Genomic DNA, 18063 nt, shown 5'->3' on the forward strand with positions numbered 1-18063 from the left:
GCAGTTTGGTGGGCATGAGTTAATTGGTGTTCATGGAAGTACTGGTTTACACTTGAAACTTCTAGTCCCCATTATCCAATGGGCTGGATGAAAATAAATAACTTCCAAAGACTGTAATAAGTATTTAGTGCTGTTAAATTACAGAGTAGCACTAATGAAACATGGGTTGTCACTTGCAGTCACTTTTTTTCAATAGAACAATGTTTGCACTGTTAGAAACTGATATTAAAGTCTCTGATGATCTGTCTAGACAGACAGACAATGATTAGCAATAGGCACAAGTAGTAGTGTCACAAAGGGAAGCTTTATGAGCATCGTGAAATTGTCACTCCAGATGGATATATATTATAGAAAACATTGAAACTGTCCTCTTCAAATCTCCAAATGGAGGGTGAGTCGAGATACGGAGTTAGCCAATTTGTCCAAAAAGAGTCTCAGATAGGCAAGACCTGCATTAGGCTAAGACAGCTGAACTGCAGAATATGGCACATGCAGAACTAATGAACTTACTAATATTTCATCTTGATAAAATACATCAAAATTAACTATTTTGGTAGGGCGGTACTTCCAAGCTTCACAGCTCTCCATTTGCTGACAAATTCCAATATTTGACTTTCCATATTAATTTGGGATGAAAACATTTCTAAACACTGGAATGTCCTGTGGGATGAAATTCTGATTTGACAACTAGCCCTAGTCTGTACCAAAATGCTCAAGGATACTGTATGGTTTTTATTTTCTTTCCTTGAGTTCTGTGCGCAACGTGTCCATTTTATCATTCTTTCATATCCAATTCTTTGTCACAGCAGCTTACAAACAAGGAACCAAAACCTAAACATCTGGACTGGTTGAACCCAACAAGAATTCAGGACATCCAAATTCAAACTCCAACAGTTTGCTTGGCCAGTTCCCAAGTATTGCAAGCCTGTCTGAAATGCATCTCTTTCTTTAGCAAGCTATGTTGAGCATTATGGTGGAGCAAAGGACAGTCTTTAAATTGTCCTGCCTCCTATGTCAACAGGTCAACCTGCTCATATTAAGTAAAGAGAGAAGGTCTGAATTGCACAATGGCCTATTTCTCACATATAAGTCTTATTCAAGACTCTCAGCATCCACACTAATTCAGACTTACAGTAGTGCTGGCTTTTTTCCTTTACAACCTACATGGTGTATTTTTTTTCTAGCTAAAAGTAGGAAAACTCTTTAGCTGGATTACTATTTTCTATTTTGAAGTATTTCACTTTTAAAACTCCACTAAGGAAAAACACCAATGACCTGACAGAATAACTAATCTCTGATAAATATTCAGTCTTCTTCTGCCTTTTGGAGCTCTCGACAGACCAGTCGGAGCCTGGTGTGGAATTGAAAAGAGGATCCGGGACTCCAACCTTTGGACCTTTTGCAATTTGCTCTGAACTTTCTAAACCCTTTGGCTCAGCTGCTTGCCATGGACTATATAAATGCAGGTCCAAGTCGTGAGGCTCATTCTCTTCCTGAAGCTGTGGTGGGAGGAGGTGAAGGGGGAAAGAAGAGGAGACACAGCGAGGGCTGCAAGAGTGGCCGGTGCTCGCCATGGGCCCTCTGCAGCTCTGGCTGCTGCTGCTCCTGCTGAGCAGCGATGTTCTCGCTCGTAAGTAGTACCTTATATTATTCAAGGGCTTGCTGCTGCTTTTCCTGTGACCACCCCTCAGTGAAACTGCAGGGAGGTAAAAATCAAGAGTGCCACAAACCATCTCCTCTAGTTGAGAAAGATGCAATTCTTTGCCATGGTGGGGTTGTCCCCTAAGAGAGGGACCTGCAGTAATTCCACAGAAAGAAACGTTGGAAGTAGCACCTGGTTTCGTTGGTTTATTTTTATTTGACACATTAAGCATGGCTCTGCTAGTTTGCTTTTGCCTCGTTGTTGTTCTTTAGTGTGGTCACTGTTGCTTATTATGGAGAATCAGTAAGGTTATTGCCAATTCATTTTACTGTAACGGTGATGGGAGGTGAGCAATAAAACGTGATGTCTTTGGTAGGAAACACGGCAGTTTGACACAGGCCGCGTGTTAAAGGGTGTGGTAATTCTGATCTGTATATTTTGTCATGCTGTGTCCTTGGGAACAAACTCCTTCCTTCCCTGGCAGTGGCTATTTAGGTTGTTTAGTGTTGCTGTTGTTTGTAAAGTGCAGTGAAGGAAAGGGACTGACTCCTGCACTGCTGCAGTGAATGCTGTTTGGAAAATCAGGTGTTATGCATGGCAGTACCATCAGCTTCATCCAAAATGTACCTTTCTCGACTCCTCTAGTGTCATGTGAAGGCTGGATCTGATCCTATATCTTGTTGCTAAAATTATTACATTCCATAAAATACATTTTATTTTTATGGAAAAAGAAATACGGGTCTCTCTCAATCTGCACTGAAACAAAGCACAAAACTCCTATTAATTTCAGTGAGCTTTGGATCGTTGTCTGTGTCCACGGCAGCATGCCTTTTCAATATTCAGACCCATCGTAAGCAATGGCGCAGCCTTGTGGAATCCAAATATTGCTTAAATTCAACAACATTTTCAACAGATCTATTTACATTTGTCATTACATCAGGTGAATTATATATTGATCTGCTTTTTGCCAGTCCATGAAATTTGAGGTTTCTCCCTGCTTGTGGGCAAACAAGTCCCGTACAGTGAAGCTGTCATTATTTTTACAAAGGCAGTTAGACCACAGTGCAGCCAGTGATCCAGTCTGCAATATTTCCACAATTAATAACAAATTACAATGTTCAACGTAAATAATAAACAGCCCCGAGCACATTGGTGCGTTCTACCTCACTCCGTCATCCATGGACTTTATGTAGCACATACTTCATATAGCACAGAGCTTTGTATACATTTGCACTGTTAACCTGACTTTACTATTTAGTTTCGTGAGCCTAAAATTGGGCCCTCAATGGCTAACTCACAAAGTATATGTCCCGAAGTGGCATACCTTTGAGCATCACAAGTGCTCAATACTAGTTTTAGGTGTTAATGTGTGGACAGTCCAGGTGTTAAGAGCTCCAAGGAGTTGCCCAAAACAATTCTGTAACCAGGCCCTTGGTGCCTGATTACGCTGTTGGTATTAATCAGAGTTTTATTGCTTACATCAGCATGTGCAAAAAAAAAAAGCAATTTAATTTGTTAGTACAAGTTAGCAAGGTCCTACTTGTCTGTGTTTCTCCCCCTAAAACACAATGTTGTGTTTATATTGGTATATCTGTGTTATATTAGTTTTACTATTTTTGCCTAAATTTAGTTATATTAGGGTTGTATGTTGTTTCCAGGAGCATGGCTTTCAGCCAGAATCCTTCATAAACTGAACTGAACTATTACGTTAGAAAAAAAGTTGCACACACTAAAGTTTTAATTCTTACTCTGCTCCTTTACAGAAGAAGAGGGGCCTGAGAACGGAAGTCCCAGCTGCTCAAGTATGAGTTGTTTTTTTATATTCACTTTGCTCTGATAATATGCTAACTCATGATATTTCCCAGAGGTGGGGTTTTATTCTTCCATAAATCCTAAGCCAGATACAATAAATGTGATAGACTATATCCTGGAGTTCTTAGGCAAAAATCTCATAGAGATACACTCCGCATTTCTTTGCTTTGTTGGTTTTCCAACACATTCCCAGCAGTGAATCCCTTCTTTGGAGACCCTCTTTCTGTAACATTGAAAATTTAACACAGGAATCGTGTACCTTTCACTGATAATCTCACTCCTGATTCAGTCCTTTGAGCTACACCCAGGTATTTGCACTTGGCTACCTAACTATCTGTCAAGTCCATCAACAACTCTATCAGCAAGGGCAATAATTTATTAAAACAAGTCAAGAATAAGGAAATGCTGACTTTATGTGCAACCTTTGTCATGAACCCTGATTGGCCCTGACTTCTTGCTGGATACATAATGTTCTCAGGGAGGGTCAAAGTATCTGATGAGTTGGTGTTGTCCCCAGTGGTCTTTACTTTCCCTTATTTGACACTAGCACCATCTACAGGTGATCAGGATTAATTCATCTGAATCCTTTGACTGATATTCCCTACATGTACTTAGAAAGGATGGTAACTGAGAGAGGATTTTTAGATTCTTCTATAGTTCAGCATCCTGGTTTCAGGGTTATGTCCTTTTTTGGTGCTAATTTTTGGCAACTTAACTCAGTTCTTGGCGGGGTTTGGTCTGTTTGTTTTTAGATGAATGTGGTTCCATAAGACCATAAGACATAGGCTTTTATTAAAACAGTGGCATTAGTTGTCTGCACCAAATATTCCTAACTCTTTATCAGATGTTAATGGCAATTAACCAAAGCCAAAGAACCAACAATTGCTGTATTAAAACTGTAGCTTCTGTTTGAACCATAGAGGATGTCTCAGAAAGACATTCAAGTTTTATTTAAAAATGCCATGTCCCTTTCTAATGATTTCCTTGAAGTCTTTATGCCCAAAACTTAAAAAGAAATCAACAGTGGGAATATCTTAACATGTTTTTTCTATTGTGGGAATTGCTTTTAATTTTCATAATGCTACCTGGATATGTATATCTAAATTGTCTGAACAAGTCATGAAAATGTACTTGCTTTCCTAATTGCAGAAGAGGCAACCAGATTTAAGCACCTCAGAAAATACGTTTACACCTATGAAGCAGAAACCGCAAGTGGAGTGTCCGGAACAGCAGATTCACGAACTGGCTCCAAAATGAACTGCAAGGTAGAGAAAGGGGAAGTAGAAAAACACTATAATCTGGAGACAATACTTGGCAATGCGGGAAAGTATTTCCCAGCCAGCTCAATTTTTGCTGAATCAAAGTGTCATCAGCAGACATACTTTAATGAATGAAATATTAACAAAAATCAATATTTTGCATGAAACACAGATGCTTTTAGAAGACAACATGTTGTTAAATCAACATCGTTTTTTCCCACTGGTTCATTAAAGTGTTTGACCAGCCCTAATTTGAGATCTGACTGTTACCTAATTTACTGAGGTGAATGTAGCAGAAGAGGAGGTCCTTTTTTCTGGGCTCAGTCACTTACTATGGGACTAAGGGCAAGTCAACTTTTCTATGCCTGATCTAGCTTCTGATCAAAATGAGGAATAGATGACCTTTACCATCACTTGGGTACCTGTAAGCCTGCTTGCTTTCACTTCTTTAGACAAAAGCTGCTATTGACATCCACAGTGTTACTTAAAAATGAATTTTAGGAAGTCTGCTGTCATTCAAGATGCTAACCGAGGTAGTGCTAATGAAAGAAGGAGCAAACGCATATCCTGTGTGTTTCCAGGTGGAACTGGAGGTCCCACAGCTGTGCAGCTTTATCCTGAAGACAAGCCAGTGCACCCTGCGGGAGGTATTTGGTACGGATGCTGAGGGAAAGGCTATGCTGAAAAAATCTAAGAACTCAGATGACTTTGCCAGTGCTATGTCCCAGTAAGTAAAAATGCAGGCTATACCACAGTGTGACAATCTGCCCTGCCTTGAAAAAAAGGCTGAGGTCCATGGCTGTTCTGACCCAGATTTTGAAGCGAATTGGGGGAGACTAGTTGTAGCTCACTGGCTCACTTGGTCTCAATACAGTTGAGGGCTAGTCAGGGACACACATAAGTCACGCTACAGGAAGATGGTATAACTGAGCTCTGCTGTCTCTGGGATGCCTGGCCAGGTCCCTTTCTACTGGTGGGTTATGGTATAGGAATTACCAGAGTCTCCACTGGTACATTTCTGATAGTGGACAGGTCCCCTGCATGGAAAATATTCTCAAACACCGTCTGCAATTGGTACTGCTTACACGTGAAAAAATGGGCTCAGACTGCAGCCCAGTTGTATCTTTATAATCCTTCGCAACATAACGACCTACCTGCATTTGTAAAGTAATGCATATCCTGCCTCTGCTCCACCAGTCTCCAACACTTTTTTGTCTCCTATGTCTACACTCACTTTGTCACTTGTTTCAGTGCCTCTGCTTATGCAGGGAGCATCCTTCTGGAAGAAGTCCCAAATGCTACTTTTCTGTCCTGTATTTCACAGACAAAGAACTTCAACATAACTTGAGGTGGAGGAGGAACATTTTTTTTTTCAAGAAGTTATCCAGTCTTGATACAAAGACATTGGGTGACAAAGGATCCACCGCTTTGCTATTCTACTTTGTCACATTTCTAATATTTTTTTTTTCTTTCTGACAGGCATGAGCTGAAATTTAACATGCAGGATGGGACAAAAGTCCAGCTCTACCCTGAGAAGCACGAGTCTGTGAATATTCTTAACATCAAGAGGGGGATCATTTCAGCTCTTCTGGTGCCAATGGAAACAGAAGACAAAACCAAAATTGTTCCCATGGTAGGAATTTGAGAACAGTTACTTTTATTTCTCCAGCAGATCTCACTTAGTGAACCCAATCCTGAATTTCTTGCTCAGGAATTTTGGTAGAAAGGGTCCATTGTAGCTGAATTTGGACTTGTCTGGTAACATGAACAATTATGCTAATTTTTCACTCCTTTCCAGGATACTGTCTATGGAAAATGTGACACTGAAGTTGAAGTCAGGACCAGAAAAGGAAGCATAGCAACAGATATTTCAATGAACAGAAACCTGAAAACCTGTGATAACTTCAATCCTGTTAGAGAACATGTCAGCCCAATTGCCCTTATAAAGGGACTGGTAAGTTCACAAGGAATAATATTGTTTAAGAGCATTCTTTGATAACTAGAGCTAGATTATTTTCTAGAAACCATGACCATTACAAATAAGGTAAACTTTTATTCAAATGTATTTTTGAAGACCCTGATAGTGCTGCATGCACATCTGTGAGAACTGAATCTGATCTATGATTTTTACTTACTGTCATGGTGATAGTAAATGGAAAAAAAAGAGGAAAGAATAGCAATTCCCCTTCTTTCATATTCCTCCCATGAATACTGAATTGTGACATGTTTTTAGACAGCACTTGTAAAAGCTAATCTTTTTATTAATATGTATATACACCTTCAACTCTAAGAACGGCAATGTCTTATAAGGCATGGACCAAGATAAGCTAAATATTTCATTAAACTTTATAGTTCAGGTCTTTCAACTTACACATATACACTGCCTGTAACCAGCCTCCATATGCAGGTACCACATGAACCTAGTAAAACTGTTTGATAAGTCCTATCTTCAGAGACAAATCAGGCTGTTTTCATCTAAGTTGCTCATGCACAAATGTTTGCTCACACATTTCAAGATTTGCTCCTAGGATAAGTGTGCTTATGCTTTTTGCCCTTCATAGGAATCTATAAATTCTTTGTAAGTGCAGACTCCACAAAAGAATGAAAAGAAACACCAGTTGTTTTAGTGTCTGAATTTTTCTAACCATTGCAAATTACTTCATGAGTCGAGAGTGTCTCCTTTCCCAGAGCCTGTAAAACAGGGTTGTCAACTTACATGGGACCCCACTCTGGATCTGGACTTCAGGGCTTTTTGTGTGCCTGATACAATCTGGGGCATGGGAGCAGGCTGGGTGGTCACCATGATGGCAGTGGCAGTGGGTCTGGAGGTGGTGAGGGGTCCAGCACCAGCAGAAATCCAGGGGTAGCAGTGGGTCCAGGTAGCAGGAGGTGTTCAAGGGCACAAGAAGAGTTTGGGGGCAGCCATGTCAGTGAGTCAAACTTTCTGCCAGTGGCCATGAGCCAAAGGGCCTTGCATTCTGCAGCAAGCCATATCCCCCAGCTTCTGGTTGCCAGCCATTAGTTCAACAGACTAGATAAAGAGAATCAATAGGCTAGTTCTGGCCATATATTTGACACCCCTGCTATAAAGGATCAATCTATTTGTACCTAGTAGGGTTGGAGGGTTGTTGTAGCCATGATGCTCCAGGCAGTACATGAGAAGCAAGTGATTCTTTGGTATTCACTTTTAGTGGGCCAACCGAATAGTTGGGGGAGATGTCAGACAAGCTTCCAGACACAAATTGCCCTTCTTCAGGTCAGGGAAAAAAGCAGAGATGGCCAAAGCTAAATACCAGATAAAACAATTTTCATTTGTCAATGAAAACAATGTAAGTCATAGAAAAATAGGGCTTTAAGGGGCCTCGGGAGGTCATCTAATCTAACCCCCATCTTTTCATTGAAATGAAAATAATATTCAGTTGGTTCAATAAAATGTATTATCAGAACCCCTCTACTACAGTTCCTCCTCAAGCAAACATTTCACTAATTTGATTGACACCTGAGATAAAGCCTCAGTAGGGTTTTTGCATCTGTAGAGGCTTCAGGATCAGGAATGATATTTGCAGAATTATTTAGCAAAAAGCTACGACGTCAATGACAATTTAAACAGCATTGCTGCTTTCACCATGTCTGAACTTCTCAAATGCAAACTATTTGTTTTACTGAAATGATACAAAGAAAAATGATCATCCAATTCATTTTTACAGGATAGTCCCTTGTCAACCCTGATCAAGAGCACTCAGTACTGTCAGTACTCTATTGATACCAAGAGACGGCACGTGTCTGAAGTGGTGTGTAGTGAAAAACACCTGTTCCTGCCTTCCTCGTACAAGTAGGCTGCATGCTATTTTATTTTATCCTTTCTTTGCAAATATGAATCATGAAAAATAAATGGTCAAATTCTATTCTGACTCATTCTCCTGTCAACTGCATGAATTGTAACACAGTTACAATCAGACAAGATCCATCTAAATTATTTAGACTCAACTAAAGTGCTGTATCTTAACTTTGTTTCCTAGAAATCGGTATGGAATAATGACACAAGTTACACAGACACTGAAGCTCGAAGACACCCCAAAGAGCAACAGCAGAACCTTTGATGAAGGTGCGACATGGCTCTGCACAGATACAAATATTTTTTTGGTGAATAGTAAACTACACCCAAAAAGCAATTTGGGAAGACTGAAACCATTTGGGAGGTTATGTAAAGTGGTCAATACTTACAGTCAGAGAAAAAAAAAAAGAAAAACTTCAGGAAATAACTGTGATGTTTATTCTGCTGTGCATATGCTAGTTTGGGGAAAATGAATGGTTTAGCCACATCAGCAGCTATACAAGACTGAAAAAGAAATGTTATTATGCAAATGGGTGGAAAGGAGTAGTCAGAAATAACATACCCCTTCAGTAAAGAAGTAATTAATATGTTTTGCTGCTTTTTAGCTGCACTGGAAAAGAGAGGACTTTCACTTGAAAATTCGAATGCTAAATCTTCAAAGTTTGGAGATTCTGTTCTGAAAACCCTTGAGGAACTACAGAAGCTATCCTCTTCCCAGAACAACCAGCAGAGACCAAGGCTCTTTTACAGATTTGTATCCGGTCTTAGAAGCTTACACAATGACACGCTTGGTTCTCTTGTTCCAAAGATGATTGAAACTTCCAGGTATGTACGCAGCAGTGTGCTCTTGTGTTATGCAAAAACACCATGTTGCAATATGGGGTTAAATCAATTCCAAACCTGATGTTCTGCTATAAATAGTGCCTAATTCGTGCCTAATCTTGCATGTTGCAATATTGAACATTTTGAAAGATAGGCCATGTGAACAGGCTAGAGAGAGGAGGGTAAGCACGATTAAATATTATCCCCAAACAAAATCAGCTTGGTAATCATCTATTTCAACAGGGTTTAGAGCATTATGTTTTTATTTAAATCCTTACCTTTCGCTGAAAAGTAAAATTTTACATTTTCTCCATAGCTGTTCATCATCTTATATTAATTGGGGAACTGGCCTCTAAAAGACAATCAATTCTGCTAAATGTGCTATCAAATCCACAGCATTTCCTGATCTACTCCCATACCGGCATGCAATTAGCACCATGCAACAATTAGTGAACCAGCAATCATAGATGCTAGCCATCCCCACATTACTGCATTACCATGCACAGTCTCATGTATAGGTTTTAAAGATTAGATAGATATAGGTTCAACCTTACATGGGCAATACAAGGAACAGATTTGCTCAAATACACTAATTATGACCCCGATGCCTGCTGCTACTACATCACTACTTGTAGGGAGCAGATGATTTTGGATGATCCAGAACTTTTCTGTCCAAATGTGTCCCTCCTGGTTGCATTTTATTCAGTTCACAGATTTGGAAAAAGCAGTGTTAGTTTGGCTTATCATATCATGGAGATTAAGGGTTTGCTTGTGGGCATGGGAAGGGTGCAAATTGGTTATAGCAGTGTTATAAGAACCTTTTTGTTACACATAGCTGGCTATTGTGTAAGCAATATGATGCTGCAATGCACTCACAGACACATATTTACAGCACACAAGTATAGTTTCAGGTAAATGAAACTATGAATGAATGAATGAATGAATAGAGGTTTTACGTGTATAGCTGGGATCAAAAAGGCTTGAGGATAAGCCTGAACCAAAAGGTCAGTGAGAAGTCCCCTTCTGAAACCAGAAGACTCTTGAATCCTTGTCTGTTTTTGACTTGGACCATTACCTGCAATGTGTTGGATTTGAGAATCTGTACTGCTGGGGATGACAAGAAGTTCAGATCTGAATCTGAATTTCAAGACTTGGTCCTTAGCGATGCAAAAACCTCTCTTAATTATAGAAAATGTCCATTTTCACTAGGATAGAGTTGGAGCCAAGAGCGTCAAAGAAGTGTGGCATGGTTATATCCTCACAAACATGGAGCTGACGTAAACTCTCTCTTTTGCTTTCAGTTCTATCACGATACAGGCTCTGACTCAGTGCGGTACCCTAGAGTGCTACAGTGCCATCCTACAGATACTGCGAAGTGGCCACGTCAGTCCTCTTGTAGCAGACATAGTTACATACACACTTGGATTGGTGCCTTCTCCATGTCCGAAAAGACTACGGGAAATTCTTAACATGGCCCAGCATCTGCGAAGTCGAGCTTCTTTTTATGCCTTAAGCCACACTGTTAATGGGTGAGGACTAACTACATATAGTTTCGGGGAACGGAAGGTGGGGGTGGGGTCAAGCAGTCTTATAATTATTGAGACCTAATGTCATTTGATTGAAAACAAATCCAATTAGACACATCCAAGTAAGGAGATTCTGATGGTTCCCCGTTCCATTCTGTCTCTCCATAGATTCTACAGAGAGAGGAATATTATAACAGAAGAAGTGAAGGATGTTGCAAAATTCATGGAATCACTGCTTGGCAATGAGTGCTCTGGAGATAATGAACTAGCCTACCTCACACTAAGGGTATTTCATTTCCCTTCCCATGTACAGGAGCTGTTCTGTTCAAACAGTAAAAGGGTGTAGCGCTACGTTCTGGGTGGTGAAGAAAAAAGTGTTTATTGCCTTGTTTTCATTGCTCACAGGCTATAGGAAACATGGGCAGTGTACTGGAAGAAGCTCATCCGAGTCTGAAATCTGCTGTTAGGACCTGCATCCAAAGTGAAGCTGCAACACTTTCAGTTCAGAAATCAGCCATCCAGGCCTTGCGGAAAATGACTCTTACTGAAGAGGTAAATCCAACACTGCTGGGGAATTGAGAGTGCACTGGCTGAACTGAGGACCTGAGCATTTATGCTCCCAGGTTCAATTATATTTAAACAATTTTGAAGTAAACTGTTTTGATCATTTACATTTTTTTTTCCCTTTGACATAACATTTTGAAAATTCAACTTTGAATTTCAAGGTTAGTTTCAAAATGGAACACAGTTTTTTGCAGAACATCATAATTTCCTGTAGAATAGAAATTAAGACTTTCAGTTAGCCCTATTTTAAAGTTGGAGTACTTAGTACTACTACTACTACATATAGTACTACTACTATTACATATATCAAAAAATCTCTTTGGAAAATGTTTCCCCCCCTCCTCCCCGCACCCACCCCCATGGAAAAAAAATAAAATAATTTTCATTGTCATTTCATTGCCAGTTGTCTTTCCTGCTTGGTGCAGGGGGCTGGACTTAATGATCTTCCGAGGCCCCTTCCAGTCTCACAATCTATGAATCTATGAATTTTTTCTGTAACTGTCTTTGACTTTTGGGGATTAAAAAAACTGAAAACATTCTTGTTTTCAACAGTCCAAAAGGAACGTATTTCAATTTTCATCCACTTTTTTCAGTTGCTGCAAACAAAATATGAAATCAGTTGTAACAAATACAGAGACGCAACCTTCACTTTACGTATTGAAACAAATTGCTAAAAAGAAAACTTTTATCAGTTGTGGAAATAAGCGGCTTAACTGTCCTTAAAGGAATAGCATGATCCAATATGTTTCAGACAGGGATAGGCATCTCATTTATTGACCAGATTATAGCACACTAATTGACTTTTCATTGTTGGTATAGGACCGTGCAGTGCTGCTTACAATTTTCCAAGAAGCTGATGCTCCAGTTGAAAAACGTCTGGCAGCCTATCTCATGATCATGAAAAATCCTTCCCAGTCTGATCTTGTTAAAATTGTGAAAACTGTCTCAAAGGACAAGAATGAACAAGTGAAAAGTTTTGTCAGCTCACACATTACCAACATTTTGGACTCTGAAGAAATAGGCATTGAATTGTAAGTGCAAAATTAAATTGAGCAGTGCTGACCTAGGAATGAAATTCTGAACCTAACTGCAATGCTCAGATCGTATTCAATGGTTTTATATTTTTCCCCTGAAAGATAATGGTTAACTTAAAAAAAATTATTTAAAAAAATCTGAAGTCAGAAGGCTAGGTCACTGGCTGAGGTAAGCCAGTGTTTTGAATACAAACAGTTTAAAGTGATTGAGGATCGGACTACACTACACGAGCATGGGAAAAGCATTGACTAATTGCAGTCAATATGACTGAATCAAAATTCCCAAATGATCTAAGACTGAAATACTTGTGATATTATATTAACTGTATTTCCATGCATTTCTTGTCCTTTTTTCAGCCTGAAAAACAAATTACAAGAAGCTTTTAAAGGATTCCAGATTCCAACAGCCAGGGATTTCAAAAAGTTCTCACGGAATTATCAGATTTCCAAAAATGTGTCTCTGCCAGGAAATAACTCTTTCTCCGCCAGAGTGGAAGGGAACCTCTTATTTGAGCCAAACAATGCTGTTCCTAAAGAAACCATGTTAAAAACTACTTTGCAAGTGTATGGGTTTAGTCCAATGGATATCTTTGAGGTATACCACTTTTTTTGCTATTTTGCAACTTTTCTTTCTTTCTGTCCTGCTTGCTTGCTTGCTTGCAAAACTTGCACTGAAGTAAAATTTCTTTTCAGAAGCATTTAGGACCCGGTCTAAAGCCCTCTTAAGTCAATTGAACTCTTTCCTTTGATTTCAGTGGACTTTCTGTGAAGTCACCTCCTTTGCTGACACCCATTACCAGCACATCTAGGTGCATTACAGGTTTAGACTGTCATGCAAAGTCTCAGTGGGCTTGTCTACACATGTATTAATGTGCTGTTGTTACTGTGCATTAAGTTTAGTACCTCTAATATGAGCTACTACCTAAATGTGCAGTAACTGGAGCTACTGCACAGCAGCGCCAGCGCATGGTCTTTTTGTGAAAAGTAATGCACAGTAGACTAATTCTCCTGCACATTAGCACATTAGCATGGCTTTTGCCATAACATGCTAATGCACTGTAGAATTAGTCTAATGTGCATTAAGCATCTTGTGTAGATGCACCAAGTAAAAATACAATGCATTGCTAGGTGATAACCTGGCTAGAGTTCTATGACCTACTAAGGATATACCTAAGTACTTGTGTTAGGAATTAAGAGATATAAAAACACTGCATGAGTTGTGTTGCTAGTCATCTTCACGGGGATGAATTTAATTGTAAGTGGTATGCAGCAGCCTGCTTCTCAGCCTTGCTGCACAGGAAAACTTTTTTCTAAAGCTTTCTCTGCATGCAATATATACTTGAAACACTGGTCACTAGATAGTGTCTGTGCTGCAGAGCTTTCTCAGGAAATGGGGAAGGGGTCTCAGTTATGATAATGCTTTACTTATTTCAGATCGGCTTGGATGGAAAGAACTTTGAGCCAACACTAGAAGCACTGTTTGGACAACAAGGGTTTTTCCCTGACAGCACCAGCAAGGCTTTGTATTGGATCGATGGCCGAGTTCCAGAGCAGGTTTCCAAAATGCTCTTTGATTATTTTGGTTACTCCAGGAAAAACGTACAGGAACAGGTATACTTTCAGACTGTTCTTTGATTAGAAATTAATTGATCTTTAATGTCTGCATATATAAGGCTTCACATATATATAATAAAGCATATGCAATATGCACTTCTTGCATATCAGAAACACTATTCTGTTGTGGTTAATCTACAGAAATTTAAAAAACCCCAAACATTTCATGATTCAGTGGCTGCATCTGCATGAGACACTGACTGCACAGTAGCTCCAGACTACTGTGCGGTAGCACCTCATGGCACAAACCATGACGCGATGCTACTGCACAGTCGTCTTGAGCTACTGTGCAGTCAGTGTCACAAAAAAGCCATTTGTCGGTGGTACTGCGCAGTAACTCAGGTTACTGTGCAGTCAGCATCTCATGTAGATGTGGCCTGTGTGATGTATATCAACATCCAATCCACTTTTACTTCAGAGAAAGTCAAGTTACTCCAGAATACATGTCATGTGCTCTCACTCTAATTCTAGGTAAAGATGTTGCTTTATCATATTTTAACAAATCAAAGATCCTGAGTTTTATCAGCAATAAGAATGTATGTACAGATTAGTGTGTGTTCATCACTTAGTTGTACTGGCTGTACAGAGTGACACAATTTTTCAAAGGGATCTCATTTCATTCTACTTTTGATTCAGGAGCTGATGACTGGACTAACACGTAATCTTGAAAAACTGATAAAAGAAGTGGGAAACAAAGACTTCCCTGAAGCTAGAGCTTACCTCCAAATACTTGGAGAAGAACTAGGGTACATGAAACTCAATGATTTCAAGCTTCTTGGTAATATGCTTTTAAAGACCATTAAAACTCTGCTGAGCATTCCAGAAAAGGTATGTTTTTGAGTGCTGAATGAATATTTCTGATTAGGTTTTTCTACCAGATATTTTTAATGGTTTAATTTGTGCTTACTTTGAAAAATCATGGCTATTTGAATGAAATATTATTAGTCATTTAAAAAGAAAACTACAGAGAAAAGTATTTCAAGTATAATGTCAAATGAACTAATTTAATACCACCTCTTGATCACAGCATATTGATTTCAATTCAATCTCAGTAACATCTTCCCAGCTATAAGAACAGTAAGATAGTGGAAAGACTGGTCTAGGAAAGTTGTGCAATCTCTTTTGCTGGAAGTTTTCTAAAAGAGGCTGGATAGGCATGGCATGGTTGATGAGCTATGATAATTTTGTTTGTATGCAGACAATTGGACTAGAAGTTCCTTTGGGTCCTTTCCAGTCCAATGGTTTTGCAATAGTTGTTTAAATCTAATTGCTAATCCAGAGAAGAGTGAGAAGGTTCAGATCATTTGAAAACGCCTGGATTTGGGAGATTTGTTACTCTGTGTTTTGTATTTGTTACTCTGTTTTATATTTGATATTTTATTTTTATATTTATATTTGATTTTCAGACCATGGAGTTTTGTCACTGACTTCAGTAAGGCCCAAATCTTGCCAAGTCTGTCTAATTAGATTCTTTCAGTATTACACCTGTCACCACTGGTCATCATCACTAGTGGTCACTAGTTTTTTCTCAGGCTTAGGTGATGAAAAGATGCATTAACTTTTCTTAATTTTTTACTTCTGCCATGTAAAGTAATATGTCTGTATGTCTGTCTATCTTAGCCTTTGTTTTGAATAGTAATTGTTAATATAGAAGATGTGATGCCTTAAAAATATAATATACCACATTCTAGGTTCATTTCAATTTTACCAAGTGTACCTCAAAGTACTATATTGTCCAGCATTTATTTTCTTGTTTGATTCACAGATTGTGCAAGCCATCTCAAAAGGCACCGAGGCAGATTTATTTGTTCACTACATGTTTATGGACAATGAATTTGAGCTACCAACTGGAGCAGGATTTCAACTCCAGGTTGCTCTATCTGGAATTATGACCCCTGGAGCCAAAGCCGGGATGAAGATGCACCAAAAGCACGTACGTCTTAACTACTATCTTCATATTATAGTCTCCCAACAAGCATACTGTCTTGCTTGGGAACACACCAGTGAAATGGGCAAGTAAAGAATGGTGGCTAAATGTGTTAGTCTGTAGGTATGCAGAAGGCAGGGCAGGGTTGCACCTTATAGACTAACATTCAGAGAGGCATGAAGTTTTGTAGGCTGCATTCTACTTCATCAGATGCTATGAATAGATTGCAGAGACCAAGGGTACTGAATAGGAAGACGGTCGTGTAAATGAAAAGATAGGGAAAGCTGCAGGAAAAAAGGGGGCACTGCTGAGAGAGGTGAAGATGAACTGAAGGGCTCAAAGAGGATACAAAGCACTTAACCCATTAACTGTATAGGGGTTATAACGCTAGTTTAGGTAACAAAATAAGACTCCACAGTCTCTGTTGAGACCATACTTAACACAGTACTGTCTTTGGATGATTTCTTTTTCTGCAATTTTGCAAAATGAGATCAGAATCTCAGGGTATTTTTACGCATGCTCCAGGAGTGGTGGGGGAGCTTTTTAAATAGAGCAGCTCTAATTAATGTGTCCAGAGTGTCTCTTGTATCAGCATCCCTGAACTTCAGAAAGGAGGAGGAAATGCTTTAACTATACATGAGATGCAGAGGCTGGCTGGAGCATGATAACTAGCACACTCCAGCAGACTCAATTAATCAATTAATCAAGTCTGCTCCAGCACACTATAATACAGGCACCCTTGTGAACTCTGTAGTCTTATCCCATTGTCTGAACTAGCATTTATAACCAGATACAAAGGTATAAAGTCTTCTTTAGGGAAATAAATGTATATGTAATTCTTGTGTTCTTCCTGTAGATGCATGCAGAGCTGATTGCTAAACCCTCAGTGGGAATTGAATTTATTAGTCATGTGGGAATAAACATCCCAGTGTTTGCTAGAAGTGGTGTGCAGATGAACTCCATTATCTACCATGAGTCTGGATTTGAAGCCCATATTGGCATGAAAGATAGACAGTTAAAATTCAGCATCCCTGCTCCAAAGACTCCAACCAAGCTATTCAGTATCAGGTATTTGATATACAGAGAGAGAACATATATGCTTGTCCAAGATTTCAATTGCCCTTCTTTTTTCTTGCTTTCTGTTTTTCAACAATAAATGCTGTTCTGGATTTTATTTTACTTTTTATTTTCTGGAAAACTGTTGGCATTTTAAAGTTGAACTAAATTCCTTTGTAGTACCACCTTCTTTCTGAACTAGCCGAGAGTCCAGTCTCATAGATACGAGCGGCAGATAACACAATGTCAGTAATATTAGCTTTCCTTTCCTTTTCTATAAAATAATGGTGATACTATCTATGTAAAAGAGATGTTGTTAATTCCTTATCATTACAACTATTATTATTATTAAATAATTTGATTGTTTTCTCACTAAATTCAGAAAGCTTTTTATGGACTGTTTTCAAAAGTGTTTCATTTGAAAAGAAATGTAATGAATAGGGCTTTTCATTTTAAAGTAATATTTATATAAGTTTCTTGAAAATAACTAGGTTCACTTTTGTCTTCCAGTAACACATTACATTTGGTTTCACCAACCAAAACTGAAGTAATTCCACCTCTGATTGAGAACAGAGAGTCATGGACATCTTGCAAACCTCTCTTCACTGGTCTAAATTACTGTACCAAGGTAGAATACTCTAATTCCAGTACCACAGAGGCAGCACCGTACTATCCACTGACTGGAGAAACCAGGTTAGCCATCTGATCTTTCACTATGTCCGTTTTTGTCTACCCCTCATAAGTCAACCTTTCCTTGTAAGGCTCACATACATAATACTGTTCTTCATGTACTTTCATAACAAACTTCATACCAGATTTCACGTACTTTCATATCAGCTCAGAAACAGGCTTATTGGGAATCATATTGATTTTTACTGTTTTCTGTCTTAAATAAAATAAGTGACTTCCTCTCCTCCCTGTTCCTCCCCTTTCTCCCTTTCTCCCCCCCTCCCCCCACTCCCTCCCCCCGCT

The 18063-nt window shown here is 39.1% G+C and overlaps 1 protein-coding gene across 1 annotated transcript; it reads left to right on the forward strand.

The window, feature by feature from the left end:
* Positions 1–1492: 1492 nt before the first annotated feature.
* LOC102384651 (apolipoprotein B-100-like) lies at positions 1493–17784 on the forward strand (the record flags this gene model as incomplete). The annotated part of the gene is made up of 19 exons (XM_006037295.3): positions 1493–1630; positions 3406–3444; positions 4604–4719; positions 5295–5440; positions 6193–6346; positions 6512–6667; positions 8421–8545; positions 8733–8818; positions 9154–9373; positions 10672–10899; positions 11065–11182; positions 11302–11448; positions 12280–12491; positions 12852–13089; positions 13929–14105; positions 14745–14936; positions 15874–16041; positions 16892–17103; positions 17602–17784. Coding segments are annotated over exons 1-19 (2975 nt in total), but the record flags the coding sequence as incomplete, so codon positions are not given.
* Between the last annotated feature and the right edge of the window lie 279 nt (positions 17785–18063).

This window comes from Alligator sinensis, unplaced genomic scaffold (genome assembly GCF_000455745.1).
Source record: "Alligator sinensis unplaced genomic scaffold, ASM45574v1 scaffold1367_1, whole genome shotgun sequence".
In the NCBI taxonomy this organism is placed as follows: Eukaryota; Metazoa; Chordata; order Crocodylia; family Alligatoridae; genus Alligator; species Alligator sinensis.